This window comes from Myodes glareolus, chromosome 3 (assembly GCF_982192425.1).
Source record: "Myodes glareolus chromosome 3, mMyoGla1.1, whole genome shotgun sequence".
NCBI lineage: Eukaryota > Metazoa > Chordata > Mammalia > Rodentia > Cricetidae > Myodes > Myodes glareolus.
The window spans coordinates 10,279,107-10,307,095 of record NC_142028.1 but is presented as its reverse complement, the minus strand read 5'-3'; the positions used below and the strand labels follow the sequence as shown (position 1 = coordinate 10,307,095).

The following is a 27,989-nucleotide window of genomic DNA, read 5'->3' as shown; positions in this document are numbered from 1 at the left end:
TATTAAAGTTATTGACGAGGATCGATAGCTCAATGAGGAAAAGGGGTTGCAGAAAGTATATGTGCACCTGCTCAGAGAGGAAAGAAAGCAACGGGCACCGAGAGCTAAGTGTCGGTCAAAGCTGAAAGCAGCAAATGTTCTGTAAAAAGATGGAGGTGAGAGCTACGCAAACAGAACACACTATTTCCTGCCAGTAGGCTGTCTAAACTAGACACAGAAGCTAGCAGTGAACTGCGCAAACTGGGCAAAGAACAAGTATTAGGAGAAGCAGTAAATATCTTTAATTAGATATACAAGTTTTCCTATTACAAAAAAGGGCTATCCTCAGAGGTTAAAGAATCAAAGGGCATCAATAACAAGCAGCATTGGATGGAGTCAACTGAAAAATACCTCAATGTAACAGTAAGGTTCCTACCGAATAAGCCATGAAACCACAAAGATAAAAGCAAGGTAATAGAGAATACTACGGAGAAAATCCTGAAAATAAGTCAGTCATTTCTCAAAGGCATTCCTCATACAAATGAACACCAAACAAAAAATTATATATTTTTTTGATACCTGAAATGTCCATTGGATGAGGTGGCAAACAACTCTATTTTACTGCACATCTTTACTGAGCTCAAAATTGAGAATTGGAGGGTAATTTCTTACGGAACAACTCGATAGTATTTGATTGTCATAAAGAATCATGCTTCCCCAAATCTATTGTTAGGTGCAAAGAGGCAATCGAGACGATTTCAGAAGCTAAGAGTTCTTCCCCTGCAGAATGAGAAGAGAGGGTTGCATGAAGATCCTCGAAGGCAGCTTCTACCACAGAGAGTTTAAAATGTGGGTGTAGTAACAGTTATAAAACCCGGGAAGGCTGCGACATGTCCAAACTTTCAAATGCAAGTTACGCGGTAAATACTCAAATGGAATAAGTATGAAGCTTCCGGGCATCCGTAGTCCAGAGTCCGTGGACCAGGCGCCGGAAGTGACTATGCGGGGAGCTTCCCTTCCGGGTGGACGAAGGCTCGCAGGTCACAGGTCGCCGGTGCCCAGTCGGTCACCAGCCGCCCGGGAACATGGAGGCCGCGCGATCGGTGGGGCCGTTCGTGGTGGTGGGAGGCGGCATCGCCGGAGTCACGTGTGCCGAACAGGTTCGTGGGCGCGAGCTCCGCCCCTTCCGGACTCCGCAAGCCGGGGAACTGGAGGTTGCGGTTGGTCCCCTTGGGTGGTCGGGCTTCCGGCCTCTGCCACGCCCCTCCGCTGTGCGGCTGAAGCTGAGCGGGAGACTGCTACTAGTGGGCAGCATGCTGCGCTCGGGGCTCCTGGAGCGCTGGGGGCTGAAGTCGGCGGGACGCTACTCTCAGGGCTCCTGGAGCGCTAGTGCTGAAGTGGGCGGTATGCTGCGCTCGGGGCTGATGGAGCGCTAGGGGCTGAAGTGTGAGGGATGCTGCACTCCGGGCTGATGGAGCGCTAGGGGCTGAAGTGTGAGGGATGCTGCGCTCGGGGCTGACGGAGCCTTTCGGTTCCTGGTCTGCAAGACCCCGGGCAAACCCGAGCAGTGGGAAGTGCATGATTAACTGTTAAGCCAGAGCCAAACCAAATTCCAGGCGGAATGGTACGCAAACCGACAAGAGGCTTTGGTATTTGGACAGAAAATCCACCCATTTGTCTTATTTCCTTCACACGTGAAACTTAGTTTCTTGGTAGGTGCCAAGTCCTTAGTTAATAAATTAATTCTAATGTAGTACCTTGAATTTCCAAGATAAGATTTCATCTCCAGCAAAAGTTTAGGTCAAAGGACTACAAATGTAGAATTTCTGACTACGATAAGTAAGTGAATCGGATAAGTCGTATTACAAAAAGGGCTAGATTATTTTGTGGCTTAACTAACCACTTCAGTCGCAAGAAATAGTAGAAGAAATTTAAATACGTTGAGGTTTTAATCTTTGGAGGTCATCTTCTGTTTACCCACCTAGAGTTCTTATTCTAGGCAGTGTAATACGGTTTTAGCAGTTAGAGAAGAATAGCGTACTCCACGGTGTAACCTGCAGTGGAGAAGAGCATGACATAATTAATTTGAAGCTCAGGAGAGACAGAAGCAAGGAAGACTGCCTGGGCTCAGAATTTATAGGACTCTATGGCATGCTGAGAGTTCAACAAAAATCTCCAAACAAAAGGTTTTGAGCTGTGGCGAAAAGTGTTCAAATGAAAACAAGTGTGATTAGCTAGTGTTTGGGATAGTGGCAACCTGCTGACAGCTGTATGAGCCTGGAGGCTGACTTGTAGATGGTTCTCAGTAGGATAGTTTTGAGGACCTGATTCAGCAATGGAAACACAGATAGACTGCAAAATATGAAAAGTAAACAAAGATGGGGGAAAGATAATATTGTCAAATAGAGGAAGTTCAAATAAGCTGAGACAAAGGTCGCTTACGTGTCCTAAGGGCATGTTACATGTTACTCGGCTTTATGGGCTGTGAGGAATAGTAGGCAGAGAAGTAGAGTCCAAGATGAACAAGTGTTCCCCCTGCAAAGTGAGGAAGAAGTGGAGATAGTAAAACAACAGCACATTAAGTCTTTGCGTGTTCTTAAGCTAATGTTAACACGGCTTTGTCTTCCCTGAATATGTACCAGTCAGAGAGGGAGTGCCAAAGCTTTGGAAAACTCACGCCAAGATTCTCTGTAATATCAGAGACTTGTTTTAATTTTATCCTCGGTGAAGACAAAGTAAAAACATTAATTTAAAATAAGTGAAAACAGGCAGTTTGTAATAGCCACATAACTTTAAATTGGTATGTGAAATGAGTCAACCAAAGACTGCTGTAATGATTTTGCTTCTCCAGGTCTTTGTCCACCTTTAACATGCGTAGATTGTTTATTTTAGCACTGTCAGAGTTTAACAGTACCAATGCTGCACCATTATGAACTCAGAATAACCGATTTTCATATGTGAAACACTGAAGTTTTATTAGTTAGACAGCATTGTCATCATACTGACATCAATTCAGTAATAGCTGAAAATATTTTTTTATCCTGTTATTTCTCTTTAAAATTCAGCTGGCTGTTACCTTTCCTGAAGAGGACATTCTCCTGGTAACAGCCTCTCCTGTTATCAAAGCAGTTACAAACTTCAAGCAGGTGAGAAAAACTGTGGCTCAGTTTAATGCTTTCGAGATGTAAAATACTGCCCTTTCATTGAATTTGTTGTGTTAGGGAGAGCTGAAGCTTTTTCCATTAAAATTCTGTGTGTTCAGTGTATATTAGATACAGTTTTTTTTTAACTGAATTAGGAAATTCTGAAGTTTTTCATAACTTTTATCCCTAATAAGGTAAATATCACTATGTGTGGTTCACATGTGTCTCTGGGGTCCTTGTTAACTCAGAAAAATGTAAAAAGTTTCTGAAGACAAGCTCGAAATTACAACTCATACGATCATATTTTCATGCAATGTTTGCAGCCAGGTTCCAGCACTGACCTGTGGTCCGTCACACAAGCTAGGGAGGTTGAACTATACATGTTTCCAGATTTGTTTGCGGGTGAAGATAGGGTTGCAGAGAAGTAAAGGGTTTGGACAGAGAATGAAATACTCCACAGGAATCTAAGCCAGAAAGGACAGAGGGAATCCAAAGAGATAGTGATGGTTTTAAAGAACGGGGAAGAAGGATTTAAAGATGACCAAAAAAGTTACCTGGTAAAGAGAGCGGAGAAGCCAGAATACATTAAGAAAATACATTGACTGTTCAGTTAAACATCAGTAAAGTAAGTTGTGTTAGCTGACATTTTTAGAGGCAACAAACAAACAAAAACAAAAGGCCAAACAAACAGCAATAACAAAACCACAGCACAGTAGCGACAGGACAGTTGAGCTCAAGGCATAAGATCCTGACCCCAGTCCCCATTCTACTGTACAATGCGAGTGCTAATCAGCTGTCACCATGATAGAATGTCTGAGGGCATCATCCTCTGTCAAAAGTTTTATTAGGAAGTGTGGCACTTCAGGTTCTGTCAGTAGTTATAGAATGCCCACTGTGTCCTGGGTACAGCACAAGGTCTTGGTGTACAGCAGGACGAACACACTTGCTTGTACGGGTAGTCAGTACCATTGAAGTATGTTGTAGAACAAAGCTGCCTACTTCATATAGGCTGGGACAAAGAGGAGAAACCGAGGTCGCAATACTCTCATCTAAGGGCCTGACGTCTCTGCATTAGGCACCACCTCCTACCAAGACCACCAGGTCTTTAACTTGTGGGTCTTTGAGGGACATAGGTGCCCTCAATGCAGTGGGCTAACCTTCGTGTTTGTGAGCATGAAACAGTACTGTATAGGACAAAGGAAAACCTTCTTTAAATGTGCATTTCTTGTTTGATCACGTAAAGGTCTCTAAAGTATTGGAAGAATTTGATGTTGAAGAACAGCCAAGTACCGTGCTGGAAAATCGCTTTCCCAACATTAAGGTCATAGAGTCGGGAGGAAGAGAGCTGAAGAGTGAAGAACATGTGAGACTTTTTCTTGTTAAATGATTTTTCTTAATGTTAAATCCCAGGTTTTGTTCTGCTTCTTTTAAGCATACCTCTGTCATCACCATTGTTTAATCCCCTAAATTGTAGAGGCTAGTGGCATTGATCCCCATTGTTTGAGACTATACCCTCTGGGAAAGGTTCTCTGATGAGGAAGTGTGGCACCGCAGCGTCTGCCAGTAGCTGTAGAATGCCCACTGTGTCCCTGGTACAACAAAAGGCGTGGCAGACAGCAGGAGTACGCTTGCTCCTGTGAGTTGTCAGTGTCATGGGGAGTGTAGACATTAATAGTAAGTGATTGTATTATACTAGTGTGCAAGAGGCAAGTCATGAAATCACCATCAAAGCTCAGAGCTTTGATCTAGTAAGACCTCACAGAGGGTGACCTGCTTGAGCTTGGTGTCTTGAAGATGGCAAGCTAAGAGTCTTACAGGTAGAGAAAGGCATTCTAGTGGCTGACTCCGTAGCTCAGGGGTGAGAGCACTGGTCTTGTAAAAAGACACTACTCTAAGAACTGTAGCCTGAAGAAAGGAAAGGAGGATACGGATTTGTCAAAAGGATGAGGATGTGGAAAAGGAGGCAAGCATAGGTAAATAAGATTGAGTGATGTCAGGTTTATTTTCTAGTCATATGACATGGTAGATGTATGGACAATACAGAATTTTAAGTAAGCTATGTCCAAGAATAATGTTGAAGTTAAACTGAGGCGGAGAAAGTAGCTCTTAGCTAACAACCAATTACAAACTAGTTGCAGTTGCCCAAAATGATGTAGAGCCTGGTCGACAGGGACACACGTGCACACATGAGGTGTGCCAGGGATGCTGTATCCTCAGTGGGCTTTAGGAAGGATGGAGAGAGGGGTTTGCCATTGTTTCTGTAAGCTCTAAGTTACTAGTAAAACATGATTTATTAAAAACAAAAGATAAGTGCCTTGTTTCGTGAAAAAGAACCAGAGTTCTATACAAATAACAGCAAGAATTATTTGTTATGGCAGATGTCTTACTTAGGGATTCGAATGTTATGAAGAGACACCATGACCATGGTGACTTTTACAAAGGAAAACATTTAGTTGGGGCTGGCTTACAGTTTTGTGGGTTTAGTCCATTGTTATCATGGTGGGACATGGCAGCTTACAGACAGACATGGTGCCGGTGAACGAGCTGAGAATTCTACATCTTGATCCCCTGGCAACAGAAACAACTTTGTACCACACTTAACATAGCTTGAGCAAAGGAGACCTCAAAGCCCACCCCTACAGTGACACACTTCCTTCAGCACTCTGCCTACTCCGACAAAGCCACACCTCCCAGTAGTGCCACTCTGTATGAGCTAATGGAGGTAAGTTACATTCAAACGGCTACAGTGGCACAGAGTTCAAGTAATAGCTCAGTTGTTTTTACAAGTGGAAGTGAGCCCTCAAAGGTGTAGTAAACAGGGCACTTACAAATCTGAACATCTCCCGGTGACGCCCAAAAGCCTCCCAAGTGTGATTCTGGTCTCCATCTCTTGTATGTCAGCTGTATGCTGTATGGGAATGCCGACTTTGGTCTCATACAGGTCAAGCTGTCCTTGAACCCGATTCTCTTGTCTCACCACTGAGACCTGAAACAACAGATGTGTCACCACCGTGCCAGCTTGGACTTTTTTATCTGTGTCCAAAAGGTTAGCAATAGCTAATTAAAAGGTTTAGTATTTTAAACCATTTAAATGTGAATCAGTTTTAACCTTAGTCAGTGCCTCTGCCTTCTGTTTGTCAGACCAAATTCTGGCCAGATTCTGAAGGGAGACTGCTCTGAAGTTTCTGTGTAAATTGAACGACACTGTGTTGGATTGTTGGGTTACTGTGAAAAGTACTGTGGGTAAAATAAAGCCTCAGTGTGGAGTGAGCGCTAGGATTGCCGGACCACAAACCGCACATCAGACTCAGAGGTGCGCTCACTCCAGTCCATGTTTTCACAGCGACTGCGACTTACCAGTTATTCACTTTCTAAAGGATACCAGTTATGCGTGGATTCTCATTCCACATTAAGGAACAAAATCAGCAGATTTACTGTGTACCTGTAGACTCACTGATGTTGATAGCATTAATAAAAAATAACTTGGAAGCCAGGATGTGCTAGCTCTCAAGCTTAGCATGTTTTTCATATGGATTAAAACAATTCTGTGTCCGGGCCTGGTGCACATCTGTGGCTTGAGCACTTTGGAGGAAAATCAGGACTTCAAGGTCATCCTCAGATACACAAGAACGTAGAGGTCATCTTGATCTGTATAAGACCCTGTCTCAAAATCACAGCAAAAGCACTTTTTTAAAAAGTGAGCACATGTAAAATCCTCAATAGTAAAGCTAGTAAATACAAGCAAAACTTTTACATTTAATGATATAAATTATATATATATATTACCATTTTATTTCCATTTTTAATATTTTATTTTTAAAAAGGCATATTATAACTTCAAAATGCACTAATCATTTGAACCCATAGCAGATGTTAAGATTATCAAGGTGTGATATGATTAGGATAAGGTCCTCTAGTAACTTTCTTCAAGATAGTACACACACACACACACACACACACACATATACACACACACATATACATACATATACACGAACACATATACATACACATACGTACATACATACATATACTTGTCCCAGGGGGAAAAATGATCATTTTAATTTGAAGTCAGCTTAATCAAGAGATTCTGTTAATGCAGACCTCTTTTTTTCCCAGAGGAGGAAAGCCAGTTCCCATCAGACTCTCGGCAGGGATTATGACCAGTGCTCATTGCACTAGAGAATGTACACCCCCTCGATTGCCTCATAAGCACTGTTGTTGAAAAGAGCTGCTGTTTGTCCAGGCCGCCCAGAACCGAAATAATCACACAGAAACTGTATTAATTAAATCACTGCTTGGCCCATTAGCTCTAGCTTCTTATTGGCTATCTCTTACATCTTAATTTAACCCATCTCCATTAATCTGTGCATCACCGCAAGGTTATAGCCTACCAGCAAAGTTTCAGTGTGTCTGTCTCCAGCGACAGCTCCATAGCTTCTCTCTAACACTGCCTCCTTTCTCCCAACATTGTTTAGTTTTCCCCACCTAGCGCTGTTCCCCTATAGCTCTGCTATAGGCCCAAAACAGTTCCTTTATTTATCAGTGGTAATCACAGCACACAAAGGGAATCCCACACTCTGTCACTGAGCATCAGCTACCCATTTTTTTTTTTTTTGTCTCAACTGTTTGCTTTTGCTTTTCTTGCTCTGTGTTCACAGTGTATCATCACAGAAGACGGTCATCAGCATGTGTATAAGAAACTCTGTCTGTGTGCTGGAGCTAAGCCAAAGTTGATCTGTGAGGGAAATCCATACGTGTTAGGAATCCGTGACACCGACAGTGCTCAGGTGATGTCTGAAGGGCGGGTCTACGAAAGGGAAAGAGGGTCCCTTGTGAATGGCCGTGCTTCACTGACGTTGACTCCGCACTGTCTGCACTGTCTCCGAGAGGCAGTTCCCACCCACCATTCAGAGGCCACAGAATGATTGTGTTTACTGTTGCCAGCTTCACTTTGGCTAATGATTACATGGTTTTAGCTAAAACTGACTCCCTGCTCTTTTGGCTGTGACACTCAAAGATACCAAGACCGTGCTGGGCACTACATTTTACATCAACACACATTCATCATTCTGTACTGGGAAAATGAGATTTTCAGCTAACAGTATAACAGTCATTTTCCCAGATTTCCCAGTAATTCCCCAGAACAATTAATAATAATATTTCCAAGATCGTTGTGACTGGAATTCCAGAACTTGCCTGAATTGTTGCTCTGCCCTATAAGAAGCAAACCCTCCCATAAGGCTACCTTTCCATGAAGCATGGCACAGTTTTTTTCACTATGACAAGGCTTAGCTGCTCTTGTTATCAAGAAGCTCTCTGGTTTCATCTCCACACCCAGCAAGGATGTGATTACACTGCATTTGTGTGATCCATATTGTTTATAAAGTGGTTAAAGATTTTCTTCAGGTGTCTTATTCTAGGGTAACCACTCAGTGCTCCCCTAGTATGGTTATTCTAGGGTGACTACTCAGTGCTCCCTGAGTATGGTTATTCTAGGGTGACCACTCAGTACACCCCAAGTATGGTTATTCTAGGGTGACCACTCAGTGCACCCCAAGTATGGTTATTCTAGGGTAACTACTCAGTGCACCCGAGTATGGTTATTATTGGGTGACCACTCAGTGCACCCCAAGTATGGTTATTCTAGGGTGACTACTCAGTACCCGTGTGATGTGGGAAGTACTTCTGTATATGTGTTGCTTTTATTGGTTAATGAATAAAGCTGCTTTAGCCTATGGCAGGACAGGATAGAGCCAGGCTAGAAGAGATCTACAGAGAGAGAGGCAGAGTCAGGGAGATGCCATGTAGCTGCCGAAGGAGGCAGACACCCCTGAACCTTACTGGTAGGCCACAGCCTTGTGGTGATACACAGATTAATAGAAATAGGTTAATTTAAGATGTAAGAGTTAGGTAATAAGAAGCCTGAGCTAGGGGCTGGAGAGATGGCTCAGAGGTTAAGAGCACTAGTTGCTCTTCCAGAGGTCTTGAGTTCAATTCCCAGCAACCACATGGTGGCTCACAACCATCTGTAATGAGATCTGATGCCCTCTTCTGGCATGCAGGCATACATGCAGGCAGAACTTTGTATATGTAATTAATAAATAAATTTAAAAAAAGAAGAAGAAGCCTGAGCTAATAGGTCAAACAGTGTTGTAATTAATATAGTTTCTCTGGGATTATTCGGGTCTAGGTGGCTAGGATAGGAATGAGCAGCCTTTGGTTATATCCATGTATGGTTTAAATGTGTGCTTTTTATCTCTGTGTCTATGTTCTTTATAGAGCTTCTATAAGGCCTGACCCTTTATGAGCAGCAAATTAAAACTTCATGGTTTTGTCTTGTAGAATTTAAGCCAGTTTTAGTCAGTGATGTATGTTTTTAAGTGAAGTTAATGATGGTAGTTACTTAGAAGGGACAAATGAATTCTTTGTTCTAAAGTCATTCTAAAGCAAGGGACACCTGTATTTGTGAAGTGCCAGGAGGACCACAGGCTACTCTGAGTTCATCTTAATCATGAGGGAAGGTGGTGCAAGAGGCATTGTCATAAAATGATAACATTTCTTGAATTGTTAGGAATTCTCCCTCTGCTACTCTAAGCTTTGTATATGTCGTGTCCCATACGTGTCCCATCATCCTGACACAAACACTGGGAGTGGACACCATGGAACATAGAAAGTTAAGTAGCTGATCCCAGGTCATCTTGTTAGGAGCTGCTAAGGCCAGTGACTCCTAATCCATGTGCCCTGAGTCTCAGTCCTGGGAGCTGTAGAAGGGAGGAACTGCAGGGAGGCCTGTAATGGAGCCTGCCGCAGACAGATGTGGAGTCAAGCGCGAGGATGTGGTGATGCAGACAGCACACGATGACACAAAGGCAAGAGGTGCTGCTGTCACGGCCACCTGGAAGCAATCGAGGCCTTAATGCCAATTGGGAGGAAGTGTCCAGGGACAGGGCATTACATTTTATTTTATTGTCCCACTGTAAACTGTAAAACACCCATGTCTAGAATAGTATCGGCGATGCCTCTACTCTGACAAAATGCTGCCTTATTGTTTCTTCCTAACACAGGAATTTCAGAAACAGCTTACAAAAGCCAAGAGGATAATGATCGTCGGGAATGGTGGCATTGCGCTTGAGCTGGTGTAAGTGTGTCTCTTATACCACAGATATTGTAAAAATGATGATGCTTTGGGCAGACGAGAAAACACATCTTAAAAAGCCAAGAGAAATATACACACTTTCCCATATGCTTTCAAAGAGAAAACCCACCTTACTATTTAACTCTTGTATAACTCAAGTTGCAGAAATATTCCTCTAAATATACAGGGTGTAGGGTGTGTTTGACCTGGGCTGGTCTGACTCATGATGTGTTCTGTGTTTGGGCACTGTCTAATAATCTACATGTGTACATGTGCGTGCCATTAGTAATCACTACTACCCATCATGTGCTGCTCATGCATCGCCTGTCCAGGTGGCAAAACCCAGCATTTGTCATGCTGATTGGATGTGTGATATTCCCAGCTCTGGATTTTTGGTCTGGAGAAATATTTGAGAACACATTAATATAAGTGTTTTCATTTTAAGATACTTCAAGTTCCGTAGACACAGAAATGTTGCTCTGAAAGCTGCGGGACAGACTGTTTCCTCAGGAGTTTTGTCTGCAAGCCATGACTGACAAGAAGAGTGAATGGTTTTCGTGCTAGAAAGTTTGGTCCAAACCAACTTGGAATCAAAACAAATTTGAGTCTAAACTAGGAAATCTCAAGTATTCAAGAAATCCATCCCAACTGCCAGCCTGGCTTACCTGTCTTTTAGAGGACAGCCACCCCACTGGGCACCTGTGCACAAGGGTGGTGATCCCTCGGATGACTGTGGCAGTTGTGCTATGCAGGGAAACTAGAGTCCACCCAAAAGCAGAGCTGAGCAGAGAAGTGAAGAGGGATCGCACATGTTCCTCTAGCTACTTCCAGAAGCATCCAATGGGTATGAAATCTTTTTCCTGCTCAGAATCTCACAGCATTTAACTCCTTGTTGATGTCCTTTGGAGACTGGTGATTGTTACTTGAGTTAACTTACAGCTTTTTATCTGGCAAGCTCTGGTGGGAGGAAGGTCTCTTACCATGTTGCTCCTCATTCTGTGATCTGAGTCATTACTCATGATGAAAAGTGACAGGCAACCCCTTCGTTCTGTGCCATTCCATACTCCAGAGGCCAATGCTGTCCCCTCAGTTACTTTATCTCAGTTACTGTCCTGCTGATCTTCCAAAGGCAGTTTGATGCTGTCCCTTCCAAAGACACATGACAACTAATTTCCATAATTTCATAAAGTCATAATACCTGGAATGTATTTCTGTAGAGTGGTTTCTCAAGTGGAATAGCTCCGTCTGTGATGGCACCATGCTTTGGTATCTCCTGGAGAGCCCTGTTAGCATTACGGGGAGTGAATTAGTGGGTACTCTTTGGGGAGAGCTAGCCCAGGAGTCTCTCATGATTACAGATGTAATGTGGCCTGCTAGTCAGTCATGGGGATGCTATGCCACATTATTGTATGCTGTGACATTACTTCTAGAAGTATGAATGGAATACAAAGATTTCCAGATTATAAAAAGAAAAACATTTCATAAGCATGCTTAAATGTGAGATATGAAATGTTACCCGCAAGTATGTTCTCTGCTTTCTTCTGATGAGCAATGCTATACAGCCTGAGAAGGACCAACTCAGCTGTCCTCCCAGTAAGCAGAAACTTGGTGACTATGAGTGTTCATTGGCCAGGATGGGGCACTGGAGTCTTACCCATGTATCAGAATGTGACTTCAGGTATTGTAGAGTCACATGCACTAAACCTTTGTCTATCATCTGACTAGTAATTTGTCTTGAAAAGTCATCCTGTCAGCCTACAAATAAAGATGGCAGTACTTTGTACCATATCAATGGGAAAACCCATTCGTATAAAGATAGAAGAGCTAATTTCAGTGTTGTCCTCTGACTTCCACATACACACCATGATACATATGCTTACACACAGACACACAAAAATAAACAATTTTAATGGGCTCCATAAAGTTGTACCAATTTCACGTGCATGCTCTGACACATGCACCTACATACATGATGCACATGAGAGAACAATGGAAGTTTTAAATGTTAAAGAATATGTTACACTCTTTATTGAAAAATCCAAGTGTCCTGTGGTAGGAGTGGTGTAGGAGGATCTTCTTTCTGTGTGTTGCTTTCATTGGTTAAATAAAGAAACTGCCTTGGCCTTTTGATGGGACAGCAGCTTAGATAGGCGGAGTAGACTGAAAGGAATAGTGGGAGAAGGAAAGCAGAGTCAGGTAGACGCCATGGCTCCTCTCTCAAAGGCGGACGCTGGTTAGACTCATGCTGGTAAGCCACAGTCAAGTGGCAATACAGATTACTAGATATAGGTTAAAGCAAGATGTGAGAGTTACCCAAAAGGAGGCAAGATATAACGGGCCAGGCAGTGTTTAAATGAATACAGTTTCCATGTAATTATTTTGGGTAAAGCTAGCCGGGAGCCAAGTGGTGGAAAGCGGCCCTCTGCTCCTTTTACAACATAGGAGGAGAGGGCTGTGTATCCAGTTTAAGATTGTCCACATATACATTAGTTTTACCTTAACCTTTTACTGAAAGCAGAAAGTCTCTGCAAAATTTCATAATTGTCTGAATGATAATGTCCATCAGGGAGCGGGTGGAATGCACACAGCATTCTTAGTGTCCAAACCTAGATAAATAACGTGCTGGGAGCTTGGTTAGCTGGTGAATGGTGAGAGCCAGCTTGCTTTCCTAAGGCCTGTGTTTTTCCCTTCACATTTCTTACCTTTTTCTGAATGGGATCTCTTTAGCTAGATGTTCTGGGTGAGAGAATTTAAAGCAGGTGGTAGTTGTTTATAACTGCATGAAGGTGTTACATACAAACCTCCTTCCAACCTTCTTACATGAGCATCTAGGAAAGTCAACAAAAGAAGCAGTGTTTTCAGTGCCCTTATGTCATATCATCTGTTTGTACGTACATACATACATACATACATACATACATACATCTGTCACTGCTTACATCACAGCCAGAAAGTACCCTAGAGCCCTTGGAGCACATTTCTATGTCTGTGTTGTCCACCAAACACTGAGAGGACAGTCACTGTGATGTATGTTATGTAGTACTCAGTACATGTCATCACTGGGTTCTTTCTGTAAAGCTGATAAACTTGCTTTAGTATGTATTCTACTTTAACTCTTATTTTGTTTGTTTGGTTTTTCGAGACAGGGTTTTTCTGTAGTTTTGGAGCTTGTCCTGGAACTAGCTCTTGTAGACCAGGCTGGCCTTGAACTCACAGAGATCCACCTGCCATTGCCCAGCTAAACTCTTACTGTCCTTAAAGTGAACTACACTCCCGTTTATAGTTTCTGTCTTTTACTTCTGCTGCACAAGACAGTCATTATTTGCAGAGATTTTTTTCCCTAACTTTTCCACAGGAAATTGTAACATTCTTCCTAGGTATGAAATTGAAGGCTGTGAAGTGATTTGGGCCATAAAGGATAAAGCCATTGGGAATACTTTCTTTGACGCAGGCGCAGCAGAGTTTTTGATTTCCAAGCTCATGTCTGAAAAATCAGAGGCTAAAATTGCTCATAGAAGAACCATATATACTGTTGAAGGTAAGTGCAATATCTGGCTTATTTCTTCATTCATGGATGAAACTAATTTTTAACTATAAGAAAATTCAGTAAACAGTATTTAGGGGGCAGGAACATGGATATTTACTTCTATGTCTTTTTTTATTTTTTTATTATTTTATTTAAAAAACTACCAATCCAAATCCCCACTCCCCCCCTCCTCCCACTCCCCTCCAACTTCCTTCACACACCCTCCCTTCTCCCTCCTCCAATCCTAAGAGAGGACAAGGCACCCTGCCCTGTGGAAAGTTCAAGGCCCTCCCCACTATATCCAGGTTGAGCAAGGTATACATCCAAAGAGAGTAGGATCCCAAAAAGCCAGTACATGCAGTAGAGACAAATCCCAGTGCCATTGTCTTTAGCCCCTCAGTCTGCCCCAGCTGTCAGCCACATTCAGAGGGACAAGTTTGATCCCATGCTTGTTCACTCCCAGTCCAGTTGGAGTTGGTGAGCTCCCTTTAGCTCAGGCACATTGTCTCAGTGGGTGAGCCCCTCATGGTCTTGACTTCCTTGTTCATACTGTCCCATATGAAATTTTCAGATTAGAAAATATATTGGGGGCTGGAGAGATGACTCAGTAGTTAAGAACACCACTGCTCTTTCGGGAGACCCAAGTTTGATTCCTAGCACCCACAAGGATGCCCACAACATCTGTAACCCTAGTTCTGAGGGGTCCAGCACTCCCTTCAGGCCTCCAAGGGAACCAAGAGCACAAGTGGTAGACAGACATCCATGCAGGCAAAGTACACGTACACACACACCAGAAATAAAAAGAAATGTATAAAGGGTATGATGGCATGCGCCTTTAATCTCAGCACACAAAAGTCAGTGGCAGGCTGTGTGTGCATTCTGGACCAGTCAGGGCTATGATGTAAGATCCAATCTCAAAACAAAATCTGAACAACTTTTTCTTAGTTATTTTAAAATAAAAAATAGACATTTAATACACATAGGAATTTTTTTAAAGATTTCATTTATTTATTAATTAAGCATACAATGTACTGCTGGCAAGGAAGGCACCAGATCTCATTACAGATGGTTGTGAGCCATGTGGTTGCTGGGAATTGAACTCGGGACCTCTGGAAGAGCAGCCAGTGCTCTTACCCTCAGAGCCATTTCTCCAGCCCCTACACATAGGAATTTTAAATTAAGTGAATTAACCAAGCCATTTGCATCTTGTCAAGCAGTTGCTACAACTGAGCAATGCCCAAGACTACTTTCTACAAAATTCGCTGAGAACAATACTCATTACTTTATATTTAATAGACCTCAAACAAGCTTTGGGCTCATAAAATTCTAAGTGAATTTTCTAAGTTTTGGAGAGGCTACAAAGTGACAGAATTTAGACCCTAATAGCTAATTTTCATACTCTTAAGTTGGCAAGTGTGTAACCCTGAGACACACTGGGTGCTTACACAAGTGTCAGTGAAAGGTCACTCATTCTGTCACTGTACAGAACACTCAATGAACAAAGCAGCTAATGTGTCACCATGCTGCATGTCTGCCTGAGAATCAGGACGTTGCCCAAAGGCTTCAGAGGTAACTGGGTCTCTGTCCAGCCATTTTAAAATCATCTGAGTTCATTTCTTAGGAGCGAAAAAGGAAAACAGAACCAAAGCTAAAGCTGAGAATGTGGGCAGTGCCCTTGGACCAGACTGGCATGGAGGCTTGGATCTGAAAGGAACAGAAGAGGTATGTTTCTATAAACCAATGCCACCCACCCAAATGCTAAATCTCTGGGTCACCTGAATTTAAATATACCATGTAGGAAAGGTCTTCAAACCCACTGACCCAGATGCCCACCCAAAATAGCGAATATTTCCTTCTAACTGCGGAGCTGGAGATGTCTACCTGCAGACTACAGGGATAAACCACAGTTCTCAGTCTTCTGCTGAAGGTCCTTTTGATGTTTGCAACACCCTGACAAAGTGCTTACAAGGGTTATTAGATGGAGTCAAAACAAGTATGTCATATTTTCATTGAGTAAGTAGGTAACTTGCTTTCACTTCATAGATACTTTCAATTTTTTAAGTTACAAAATTGCTGTCATTCAAATATTGTAAGAATATAAATGTGTCTGTATTTGCACTGAAACTTTTTCAGGCTTTGGTGGGTAGAAGGGGAGCTGGCTAAACAGAGTCTGGGGATAAGAATAGTGTGAAATCATTTTCTCCAGAATTCCTGGGACTTCTAAGTTTGTAGTTTTAACATTCAGGGTTCTAAGAGTCCTTTAGCGAACACTGCTGCCTGCTGCCCCCTTGGCGTGCTGGCCACACCGCAGTGAAACCGTGTAGAATTTCGTGGACTTCCAGATTGCCTCTTCCACTTGTCACGTCATGCTTGGCATTTCAAGTGCTGGATTGATTCTGCTCACCTTTGCACACAGACTCTGAGAGGCGTGTTTGGGAGCATCAGCGTGCTGTACTTACACTACAATATCCGTGTCTCAGCAGGCACTGTCTGGACTGTGCTGACCAGTATTCATTTTGTCCAGTTTTCACACAGTATTCACATTGAAACCAGATGTGAAGTCAAGAAAATCTACCTTCAAGAGGAGTTTAAGATTATGAAGAAAAAGCCCTTGGCTTTTCCAAAGGATCAGCATAAGTCAGTTACAGTTGATAAAGGTAAAAGGAAAAAAATATTGTTCCTTAAATTAATCATTATACACACACACACACACACACACATATACATATACATAAATTTTTTGAGACAGTGCTTCTCTGTGCCTCCCTGGCTGTCCTGGAATTCACTTCGTAGACCAAACTGGTCTCAAACTCAGAGATGTGCTTGCCTCTGCCTCCCTCCGCCCTCCCACCCCCCAGTGGTAGGATTGAAGGCATGCACCACCATTGCCTGGTGTTATATTTTAAACTCACATTTTCATATAAAAATTGGTCAAAAGAAACTATTAGTTAACTTCAGGCCCTTATTTCACTGCTCTTGGCTAAATTTTCTAGTAAATTCCATGTTATGAGGCTTTCCCTTTTATTTGGGTTCACACTATTTGGACCATTGTAACCTGACCTAGTGAGTTAGTCAGTATATCACAGATGAAAACAAAATAGAAGCTTTCATAAGTAACACAACTGTAAGGAACATAACTTCTAGATCAAATTTAAATTTCTGCGTTTGGGACTAAGTGCAGATGCCCGGTCTCATTCTACACCACTTAAGAACTCCTCCAGGCACAGTCCGTGAATTACCAACACTGCAGTTAGGCTGCTAATGTTCTAGAATTTTCTAGTCTTTTCTAGGAAAAAGAATGGTAGAGTTGGGGTTGTGGACAGTGAGGAGAAACATGAAGAAGAGCAGGATTAAATGCTGATTGACATGAAATACTAATCAAATTGCTTCACAATTAATTTAGAAAATGATCATCAGTTTAAATTTACTCTTAATGTCTCTGCCTACATCCAAAAGACAGTGTTTAGCCCCCTAGAGCACTATACTTTTGAAGCTGCCAAACACAAAACAATGTCATTGCACTCAGCTGTCCTAGACAGAGGACCTTGGGTAGTCAAGAGGTGTCCTAAAGCCCCGCCCTTTCTGTTTCTGTTCTGTTCACACGATATTGAGGGTAACTGCTCAAGATGACACTTGAGAATTGAATTCTCTTCTTTTTCTTTTAAGAAGTGTGGCCTGTGTATGTGGAACTAACCAATGGGAAGATCTATGGCTGTGATTTCCTTGTCAGTGCTACGGGAGTCATGCCAAATGTACACCCTTTCCTCCACGGAAACAATGTAAGGTGAATTCTGTCCACTTCCTAATCTTTATCATATCCACCTTTCAAACAGTCATCATTTTAGTTAACTGTAACCTAAGATGGGAGCAACACTGTGGCTGATGTCTGACTTGATTTACAGTATTCTCTTCTACTTAGCATCCCTAAATACTTACAATCTAGCTTAACTATTATCTAAAGATGTCCAATTTGTTTATCTAAAGGTTGATGAGAGACTGCCCTTATGAATTCTCAGAGTAAATCTTACAGATTGTTACATTAGCATTTTAGCATTAGAAGTGCTGAAGAATGTTCTTCTGATTGGGGTTGGGGTAAACATGACTAGTGAATATTTTTGATATTAAAATTCTGGGACTTATTGAGTCTGTTGGGTAGAAGTGAATCCCTGGACATTCTGGCCAGGTGTCTACACTCAGTGGCTGCTTTTCTTTCTGATCAGAGCTTGGTTAACATGTCCAGGCTTGACTTGCTCATTAGAATGAAAAGTCACTTTCTGTTTTTGTCATCCTAATGCTAATGACAAACTGTTTAGTTTGATCTAGGAGAAGATGGCGGCCTGAAAGTGGATGACCAGATGCGCACATCACTTCCCGACATCTATGCTGCTGGAGACATCTGTACTGCATGCTGGCAGCCGAGCCCAGTCTGGCAGCAGGTGAGCCTGCACCTATGACCATGTGTCTATCCGATTCCCTGTGAAAATAAAGCAGTTGCTACCAGTGAACCCAAGTTTCTGTTTCAGCTTTTCTCCTCTTCAGCTGGAAGCCATCACTGGTGGTTTGCGGACGAGTAACAGATTCCCACTTTAAAGTCATTTCATATTGCAGTAGATGGAAATGCATTTAATTAGAAAGAGTTGTGGGGTTACCTTTTCTGCTTAACCCCGCAAGGACAAAGTATAACTTTATGTCATAATCTAATACAAGGGAACAACAGCTCAAAATAAGCAGATATCCCTTATTCTGAGTGAATTTCGTATTTCTATGTTCTGATTTGCATGAAAAACAATTAGCTTTATATCACCCACAATCCAGACTTACGGGAATTTCAGGTTCAATGAATTCCTGTCAGGTGTATTCAACCCATGGCCTGTACCCAGGATGGCTCTGGATATGGCCTGGCATAAAACTGTTAACTTAATTAAGTTATTATGATGTTTGTGATGCAGTCATATTGACTGGTGTTCACTGTGACCACTAAAGATAGCACGATCTGGACCAAAGTCACTGGAAGCACACATAAGGGAATTTCTAAGACAAACTGTGGGGAAGATGGAGTAGAGCGGGTATAACAGCTCTTGTTACACAAGCCTGGAGGCCAGAGTTTAAGTAAAAGCTGGAGTCATCATCAGCTACTATAACCCAGCATGCCTCCTAACAGTCAGGAGGCCAGCTAAGATACAGACCCCACCTCAGAGTGGAAAGCAAGCATGGACTCAAGGTGTCCACTGACATTCATACATGCACATGGCATGCATGCACTCACATTCATGCTCCCCAATGTGCCATACATGCACACACATGGATGATAGTTTTTATTCATATGATAACCAAAAGTAACATAAAGTACCATTTCCACTATTTCAGATGAGACTGTGGACCCAGGCACGGCAGATGGGCTGGTATGCAGCCAAGTGCATGGCTGCAGCTAGTTTGGGACAGTCAATCGACATGGATTTCAGCTTTGAACTGTTTGCTCACGTCACGAAATTTTTTAACTATAAGGTAAGATGGTTAAGGGAATGAATACTCTTTTTGCTTGAAAGTATGGCAACTGTGGCTCTTTTCTCAAATAATTATGGTTTAAACTGTTATCAAAAATGATATTTGGGGGACTGGAAAGATGGCTTAGCGGTTATTGAGTATCTTGAGAAGATGTGAATTCAGTTCTCTGCTCCCACTTTAGATAGCCACCTATAACTCCAGTTACAGGAGGTCTAACACCCTCTTCTGGTCCCCATGGGCACCTGCACACCCATGATGTAAACACACACACACACACACACACACACACACACACACACACACACACACCTGCACACCCATGATGTAAACACACACACACACACACACACACACACACACACACACACACACACACACCAGGAAAGAACCAGGAGCTCTGAGAGATGTTTACCATTCTTAGTTCTCTCCCTTCTCAGACAGGTCTCTTTCCTAAACTAGACCTAAGAGAAAAGAGAAAACATACCTACACTTCTGAGGAAGGGTCTGGTTTAGTTGCATAGTAAATCTTTAAGCAATGACTCCAGGAAAATGTGGTTCACTTTGTGTGTGTGTGTAGACACCGCCAACATTTTTAAAGACTGGGTAGCATTATCATCCACATATATTTTCTGCTGTCAGTGTTAACATATTAATGATGAGATTTTTAATGTGACTGTAGACTGTGGCAATGTCATCTACAGAGTATGTTCATGCCATTCAAATGCGTGCTTTGGGCCCCTCCCATTGCAAAACTACAGAATAGTTTTTTTGTTTTGTTTTGTTTTGTTTTGTTTTTTCTCTCTAAGCTACATGACCCAGATAACTGGTTATTATGTTATCTGTGGGGAGTTGGAAGGAACTACTCCAAAAAAATGACCTTTTCATCCTCATGCAGGTTGTGCTGCTGGGAAAATACAATGCACAAGGCCTAGGCTCAGATCACGAGTTAATGCTGAGGTGCACCAGAGGACAAGAGTATGTCAAAGTCGTCATGCAGAATGGACGCATGATGGGAGCTGTCTTAATTGGTGAAACTGATTTAGAGGAAACATTCGAAAATTTAATTTTAAACCAGATGGACCTTTCATCATATGGAGAGGGTCTCCTGGATCCGGATATCGACATAGAGGATTATTTCGACTGACATTAGAATTTTTTCAGGAATAGTAACTTCAAAATAAGGAGAAAAGAAACAAATTGGGAAAACTAACACCTGCACCACGTGAATGGCCCCACAAATCAAGAATGCAGAAGCTAGATTCCTGGTTGTAAGGAGTCACGAACTTTCACGGTGAACTCAGTTTAATGACTAATTAGCAGGTGAACATTCCTAATACAGCATTGACAATAAACCTTGACTCACACAAATGTACTCGTGTACCAGATCCTTCTTTGCTTGAACATCAGAATAAGGCCAGTGCTTCAGGAGGCTTGCTGTCTTGATTTACTTAGAATGTGCCGGGTCTTCTTGCTGACACCCCTGGTCCTGGTGACTGACTGTTTCCATCTGAGCGAAAACAGCAGCTCTTCCAGTCAGAAATCATCTGCATTACTCCGCCTAAAATGGCACCATCTTGGAAGGGTGAGCCTATGTCAGCATGGTATTGCTTTAAAGGGAGTCACACTAGAAAACTAGCAAGTCATATGAGCTTATGACAGTTACATGGACTTAACCTCAAATATATCACACTTAACAACTTTGCATAAAAGATGTATTTTTCATTATTGTACACTATAAAATATAATTCCTGATCTCAAATTTTCAAATGATCTTGAATTCTCACATCTTCAGGTAAGCCCTGAATATATAGTTTTATGTGTATAAAATACAAAATTGTTTCAAAAATTAAGCATAAAAATTATCTAGACATAAATATACGGAAATGTTTATTTTGTGCAAGATTAGGTGACACTCAGGCATCATCCAGCTTCCTTTTCTTAGCTCCTGTGTTCTTAGCCCCAGATGGCTGAAGCCTGTTTGTGGACTTCTGGACGTCACCTGAACTCTTTCCTTTCTCCTCTGCATGCCCCAACTGACAGACTTCAGGTGATGCAGCCTGCGGCAGAATGACAAAGCAGCACCCTGTTAAGGAAGGCTCAGCTGATCAGCTTTCTCGTGAGCCTTCCAGTCTCAGAATCCCCCTTGTGTATCAGTCAGTTCCTTATGCAGTCTGGTCCCTATCTACAAATTCCTATTCAAATATGGGCAACTGTCTTAAATAAAACAGGGATATTTGAACAAAAAACAAAACAAAACAAAAAACCCTGGAGAGGACATGCAGTTCCCGAGGCTGCCGCAGCACAGACTCAACAGTGGCTTGCAACCTCTGGAGGACACCCTTCATGTTTTTTAAAAATTGATTATTTATTTATTGTGTACATATATGCACACCATAGGGGTCAGAGGACAGCACACAGAGTAAGAGAGTGTCCCCTCCATTAGAGGCCGGCTCACAGGAATCGGTTCCAGGGATGGAGCTCAGGCTGACAAGGACAGCAAACAGGACTTTCATTACTAAGCTATCTTACTGAACCCAGCAGAGACTTATTAACCAGAGGGTCCCACCCAGTATTATCAGGGAAGCATTTCACAGAATTAAACTTTAAACTTAAGCCCTCACACTTTAAGTGGCTGCAGCCCTCCACCTCTACAATGGGACAGTCTACAGCCCTCCACCTGGCCAGTCTACAGCCCTCCACCTCTACAATGAGACAGTCTACAGCCCTCCACTACTTATCTGTCCCAAATCAAAACCCAGGAAGAAAACTGATAGCTTTTTTGTCCAACCAACCCTAGTAGAGACCTTGAGGAAAGCAGCCCAGAGACTGGAGCACACTGAAAATGAACAGTTACCCTGGCGCCGCTCTGTGTGGACCTCCTCACTTGCATGGTGACAGCATGGGCGTCGCTGCTGAGGAGACTAGCTCTGGGTCCCACTTTCAGATACGAGATGGTAGCGTAAGCTGTGAAACTGTAGTCTTCTCTGTAAAAGAAAGGAGCCAAGCAGAAAGTTTGAAGGAGCCATAGGAAACACTTTTGAAAAATACACTACAACAACACAAATATAATCCTTAAGGAAAATAGGTTGGGCTTTTGGGGGGACCATGGTGGTGGTTTTTTTTTTTTTAAACTTTTCTGACTTCATAATCAAAGTCTAAGATTATTAGGTAACCTGTTTTCTATATTTCGCATCAAATAACTGCACAGTTGTTGACTCTGCTCCAGTTAGGAGTCAAGGGAAGGAACATGAAGACACAGAAGACAAATGGCTGTGTACTTGAGATACTGCTGCAGGAGAGCATGTGTGATGATTTTCTCCAGGTCTTCTCGGGGAAGGACCGGGGCAACAACGCCAGCCACTCTCAACTTGGCTGCTCCCTTTCCCATCCAAGAATCGATGAGCTTCAGTGGAGTGAGCTTTTCATTTAGTGCCTCTGCCTGCTTCAGGATCTTGACCAGGTCTCGGCAGTGCTGTGTTACATTCCTTTTCTCAAACACTGCAAGGACAGAGAACGATGGGAACTGGGATCTAGGGGTGAGGGTGAGAAGCCAGCTCTGGTTAACAGCTGAAGTTACACTGTGAGCCCTTTACACAAACTTCTTTTAGTATGCTCAGAATTAAGACCACGATGTTCCTTAGACTCTCATAGAATAAATTCTACTCTTGAAAGCCATGTAGAGATCATGGCAATGTAAAGTTGACCTGCTGTCAAAAGCTGCAGTATGCTCCAGACATCAGTGGGAGAAATGATGCTCTTTACACTCTTACCTGATGCTGCAATTACACCACACTCTGAAAGCCAGTCTGGGCTCCAATCCAGGCTGGATAGAAGTCCTCAAATACTAGACTAGCATCCTAACTTACACATAGGGTTCACATGAGTTTGGCCTCTATAAGACAGTCTTGTTAACTGGCAAATTAGTGTCTGTAGCCGTCAAGTTAAAAGTGCAGAGAACTCCACCCACTGAAGCACCAGAACCCAGGGTCCTCCCATGAGAACTGCTAGGTTCAGCTTTTCAAGAATACTGCACCGGGACACAAGTTCCTGTATGTATTGTATCAAGAACAGAGACTATGCAATACCACAGACTCTCATGACAGTAGCCTTTTCTTATGTTACAGTATTTCTATGTAGAGGAATTCTAATTTTTCCTTATTTCTTAAAAACCTTGATGCCCTCAGTATAGTAATATAAAATGTGTACATACACATTTGACTTACATTTGTATCATTTTTGAATCTGGAAAATTCTAGTCATAGTTTGTCTTTTAATTCTATTTGGAGGGTCTAACCCTTCCCACATGCAGCGCGCACTGCACTGAGCCTCTAAGACTCTAAATAGCAAGCTTACAAATGTCTCTGCAGCAGCTGTCACACATTTTGTTACAGGCGTCTGCATTCCACACTTCATCGAAATGTTGTGCAATCAACACACGACGGCACCTGCAGACACGAGAGGGAAAATCACTCATGCAATCCAGCTTTCAGGACCTGCTTCAGAAGAGCGTGTGTCCTGCTGGCTGTCCACTGCTGTCACAACCCCAGATGTGGTGGCCAGGGCAATGCAAGTATGTTATCTCACCTTTGTATAAAAAGGTCTCACAGGGTCAAAGTCCAAGTGGGGGCAGACTGGATGCTTCTGGAAGCCCTAACCTCTGAGCCTTTAACACTGTCTAGAGCTTGCCCACATTCCTTGGTTCCTGGTTCCTTCTGCTTCAGAGCCATCAACTGTGGGCTGAGGCTTCTCCCATCACAACTGACCTCTCTGTGCCCCTTAAGGACCCACCCAGGGAGTCTCAGGTGACTCCTACTTTCCCAGCAGTATGCTGACAACCATCACTTCAGAGGTTACCGGTCTCACTTTGAGGAGAATGTTTTGATAATGAAGTAGTTTCTTATATTTTAGGCTAAATCTGAAAACAGTCTTCATAGGAGTCTCCTATGACATAGAAATTCTCACTTTCTCCTTCCCTGTGACCACCGCAGCATCAGTTGGAAAGCAAATGTGGTTTTTATCACTGGCAGGTCACTGTTTACTTGGACACTTTTGAGCTCTTTTGTGACAAGTATTAAGACACAGGATGTTCACGGCCCTGGGGCCCCAAGGAAGCTGAGTGCTAAGCAGAAACTGCCATGTATTTCCTAATGAGAAACTGGACCCCACCCTGGATTATTCAGTGACTCATCACCAGGGTGAATGGACATGCCTGAACTTACCTCCCCAAAGCCTATCTTTCCACACACTTTTCCATAATCTCTATAGGCAACTACACACCATATCCAAAGGAAAAACTCTTCCTTCATAGCCTTCAGTAGACTGGCCTTGAGGAGGATCTCAAAAGCTGACAGAGCCTTTTTTCTTAGAGGAGAGCAGTCAGGGGTCCAGCACAGTAGGCTCTGCCTTTACAGTGTTCTATGCTAACAGCAGTAGGTACTCGACAACCACACGACATATGACATGCTACATACAGGAAGGCACGTGGCTCACTTGCTTATATTCTGGCAGTATGACACCATCTCGTACAACTTCTGCTGCCCTACATTCTCCATGACCACCATCGAGCTGATCCTGAATATGTCTCCAAAGCCGTAATACAGAATACAGTCTGCTCTCGAGTCATCGCGACCTGTGCTTTGAGGAATCCTCAGTTTGCATCATTGCTTTCAAAGATCCGTAACATGCAAAGTATACGTCAGTTGGCTGACAGAGCTTCACAATACAGCTAGACATTTTGAGATACCTGTAAGAGCTACCCTGAGGGTTACATGACTACATGTTGAATGACTACAAAGAGGATCAACAAAAATCAGCTTATTAATATAGAAAAACGAATGTTCACGAACAGTTCAGTTATTTAGGTTGTACAGTGGACCTACTAATTAAAACTCGAAGTGGTAGACATGAACATCATAATAGCTTACAATACATAATAAACCATTTTTAATATTCCAACAGAATGTATATAAGTATAAACCTGGATTTTAAAAAACTCGTTCTAAAAATTACTACCTAAAAACAAGCATTGAAAACCCAGAATTCTCAAGCATGTCCTCTGCCAACTCTCCTGAGATTATTTCTGGATTGGAGCCTTACATACCAGCACGGCCACTCTCTTGGTAGTAATTCTCCATGGATTTGCTCATTGAATGATGGATGACGAACCTAACATCTGGCTTATCAATTCCCATGCCAAATGCGACTGTAGCCACTACCACCTAAAATGTGATAATACTTGGTTAGTTAATTGAGTCATTTAAATATTGTTAAAGGTAAATTAGGCTTTCATAGAAAACACATATACTTAACCTGAAGTTCATTGGCTGACCACCGAGTATGAACCTTGGTCTTATCTTCAGGTTCCATATTGGCATGGTAAGTGCCTGCATGAATTCCCAATTTTTGTAAACTAATGGTAACTTGTTCAGAGTCTTTCTGAGAAAAACAGTATATGATTCCTGCAGTAAAACATGGCCGAGTATTAGGTTCATATGCACAGCACATTCCTAGTTAATCTGGACCATGCTCAACACACTGATTTGTCCCAAGGCAGAATGGGAAATGAGTCACAAAGGCCCCAAGCTCCTGTGCACATACTGACTGTTGGGTATAATCAAGGTTTGATATCCAGCTTGCCTTAAGTAGAAATGAATCTTGAACCACCAGCTGGAGTTCCCATGGCCAAAAGAGGGTGTCTCTGCAACTTTATCCCCACTACACAGCACTTCTTAAACTGGCGCAAACTCTGTGAGATGCTGGGAAACATGAGTTTGAAGAATCTGCTGATTTGGCTAAAGCAGCTTTTGCATCTAGAGGCGGGGGTAACAGTCCCCCGTGTGTAGGCACACCCTCCCCCGTGTGTAGCCAGGCCCTCTGAGAGGGACAGACAGCTGCAGCATCTCTCAGACTTGACTCAGGAACTCCTTTCCCCAGACACCATAACTCTCTCCTAACCAGCGGACAGTGCTGAAGGGCCGCGAGGCTTCGGTGTCACCGCTGTAGTCCTTCACCCTGAGATTCAGGAGAGATGTTCCTAACTTCACCTTGCTTTACCTGGTAAAGTATATACATGGCCCTTCCTACAAAGTACTGTGTCTTCTCTCTCTTCAGAACATTGCTGCTCACTCAGGAAGGTACAGGACAGATACTAACATGTCAACAATACTGTCCCTGGACCTACTCCACACCAGGCAAGGCAGCCAGCTTTGACTCCCACTGTGGCAGGAATGCCATGCACAGCTAGTGACCAAATGAATGGATTGGATCTCATTTTCAGGTATCAGTCACACATCACTAATTCATGCCATTTCATAAACGGACTCTCAGCCCCCAAGTTGATTGGTTTTTAACATTACCTGACTGCCCTTTGTACCGTCCATTAATGAGCTTTACAATGTCCTCAATAAAGTCATCGGCATTCGAAGGCTTTTGCCGAACCTACGAAAAGCAGTCTCATTAAGAAGTGGATTCACCAGTACCACCCAAGTTGTGCCTGCTTACAGCTTCTGAGGTGTGAGTCCCTCACGGTAAGTATCCCTTCCTGGCCTCAAGGGACGCACCCGTCTGACCCATTCCTGCCTCTGCCCAGCCTCTCTCCTTCATTTTCAGTCCCTGGTCTGTCAGAGATGAGGAAGCATAGGAACAGCAGGTAACTTGTGAAGATGGATGCTGTTCTATTGTCTGATGCTTTAATAAAAACATGAAGCATAGTATGAAAGCAATGAAAATTCAAACAGAAAATCTGTCCTTAACACAACTTGAAAATAATCAGAAAGCCACTGGGATATCTTACCTTCATGCATAAGTATCAGATAAAATCCACATGGGAAATACTGGCGAACTCATTAGTATGTATGTATGTTTCTATTATTTAGTTACACGGATGTCAGTAGGGCTCTCAAGCATTTTACAAGAAAGAATCTAACAAATATTCCCTTAATTGCTCAAACGGTTTATAAAAGACAGTATCACTTAATGCAGTATAATTTTCTGTTTGGCCTAATGTGAATTACGCTGCATAAGACACAGATACACTAAAGCACCAACGAATGTCCTAATTACTTCTTGAAATGAAAATGCTTATACTGTCATCATGGAAGAAAGCACAATGAAGAAGTGTAGCCTTTGTATACCTCATAATAAAGATTTGGCCGATTGAAAGATGCTGTGAAAGTCAAACACTTATCCACACACAGGATTTTCTGTGCATCCTTCAAAACATGGTTGGTTGCTGTTGCGGTCAGCCCAATCAGTGAGGTGTTGGGAAACTGGCGCTTCAAGATGCCGAGTGCCTTATAATCTGAAAAAGATGACATGGTCTATCTCTCTGAACCCTCGAGAATGAGTAAATCAGACCCTTAACAGCACACAGGTGAGCACAGGCTCCCAGTTTTATTTGCAGACTACCCACTACAAGAGGGGAGAATTTCAACAGAGCAGGTGCTATGCTGAACTGAGCAAGAACCAGTGCAAACGTGCATACCAGGCCTGAAATCATGTCCCCACTGACTGCAACAGTGCACTTCATCCACTGCGATGCGAGTCAGCCTTCCGGCTTCGTAGGCTTTCTCTAGTCTTGACATGAACATCTTGCTCTTTGCAATTTTCTCTGGAGTCACATATATCAGCTTTAACTGGGAGTTTCTACTCACCATTTCAGCATGAACCCATTTCACATGCTCCTATTAAAGACAAAACA

At 42.7% G+C, this 27,989-nt stretch overlaps 2 protein-coding genes across 8 annotated transcripts in view; one reads left to right on the top strand and one right to left on the bottom strand.

Moving 5' to 3' along the window:
- The first annotated feature begins 982 nt into the window (after positions 1 to 982).
- On the top strand, positions 983 to 20,659 carry Pyroxd1 (pyridine nucleotide-disulphide oxidoreductase domain 1). Of its 4 annotated transcripts, none has more exons than XM_085687311.2 (12): positions 983 to 1,139; positions 3,045 to 3,125; positions 4,366 to 4,485; positions 7,784 to 7,912; positions 10,190 to 10,263; positions 13,638 to 13,798; positions 15,408 to 15,508; positions 16,311 to 16,443; positions 17,456 to 17,565; positions 18,100 to 18,222; positions 19,154 to 19,291; positions 20,187 to 20,659. In XM_085687311.2, the coding sequence occupies exons 1-12, from the start codon at positions 1,065 to 1,067 to the stop codon at positions 20,433 to 20,435; spliced, it is 1,494 nt and encodes a 497-aa protein (XP_085543437.2). In that variant the 5' UTR covers positions 983 to 1,064; the 3' UTR covers positions 20,436 to 20,659. The 4 variants fall into 4 exon arrangements, with proteins under 4 accessions (XP_085543437.2, XP_048288536.2, XP_085543438.2 ...); XM_048432579.3 differs by having other exon boundaries at positions 984 to 1,139; positions 17,453 to 17,565; XM_085687312.2 differs by lacking the exon at positions 983 to 1,139 and adding an exon at positions 1,465 to 1,603 and having other exon boundaries at positions 17,453 to 17,565.
- Positions 20,576 to 27,989, bottom strand: part of Recql (RecQ like helicase) — a 22,568-nt gene continuing 15,154 nt past the window's right edge. For all 4 annotated transcript variants that reach the window (XM_048432570.3, XM_048432569.3, XM_048432573.3 and 1 more), the window contains 10 exons: positions 27,774 to 27,972; positions 27,424 to 27,590; positions 26,647 to 26,728; positions 25,601 to 25,749; positions 25,392 to 25,509; positions 24,782 to 24,920; positions 23,645 to 23,736; positions 22,570 to 22,789; positions 22,146 to 22,275; positions 20,576 to 21,348 (listed from right to left, as the gene is read on the bottom strand). In XM_048432570.3, the coding sequence (XP_048288527.2) occupies positions 21,205 to 21,348; positions 22,146 to 22,275; positions 22,570 to 22,789; positions 23,645 to 23,736; positions 24,782 to 24,920; positions 25,392 to 25,509; positions 25,601 to 25,749; positions 26,647 to 26,728; positions 27,424 to 27,590; positions 27,774 to 27,972 (1,440 nt within the window). In that variant the 3' untranslated portion in view covers positions 20,576 to 21,204. The remainder of the gene's footprint in view (positions 21,349 to 22,145; positions 22,276 to 22,569; positions 22,790 to 23,644; positions 23,737 to 24,781; positions 24,921 to 25,391; positions 25,510 to 25,600; positions 25,750 to 26,646; positions 26,729 to 27,423; positions 27,591 to 27,773; positions 27,973 to 27,989) is intronic.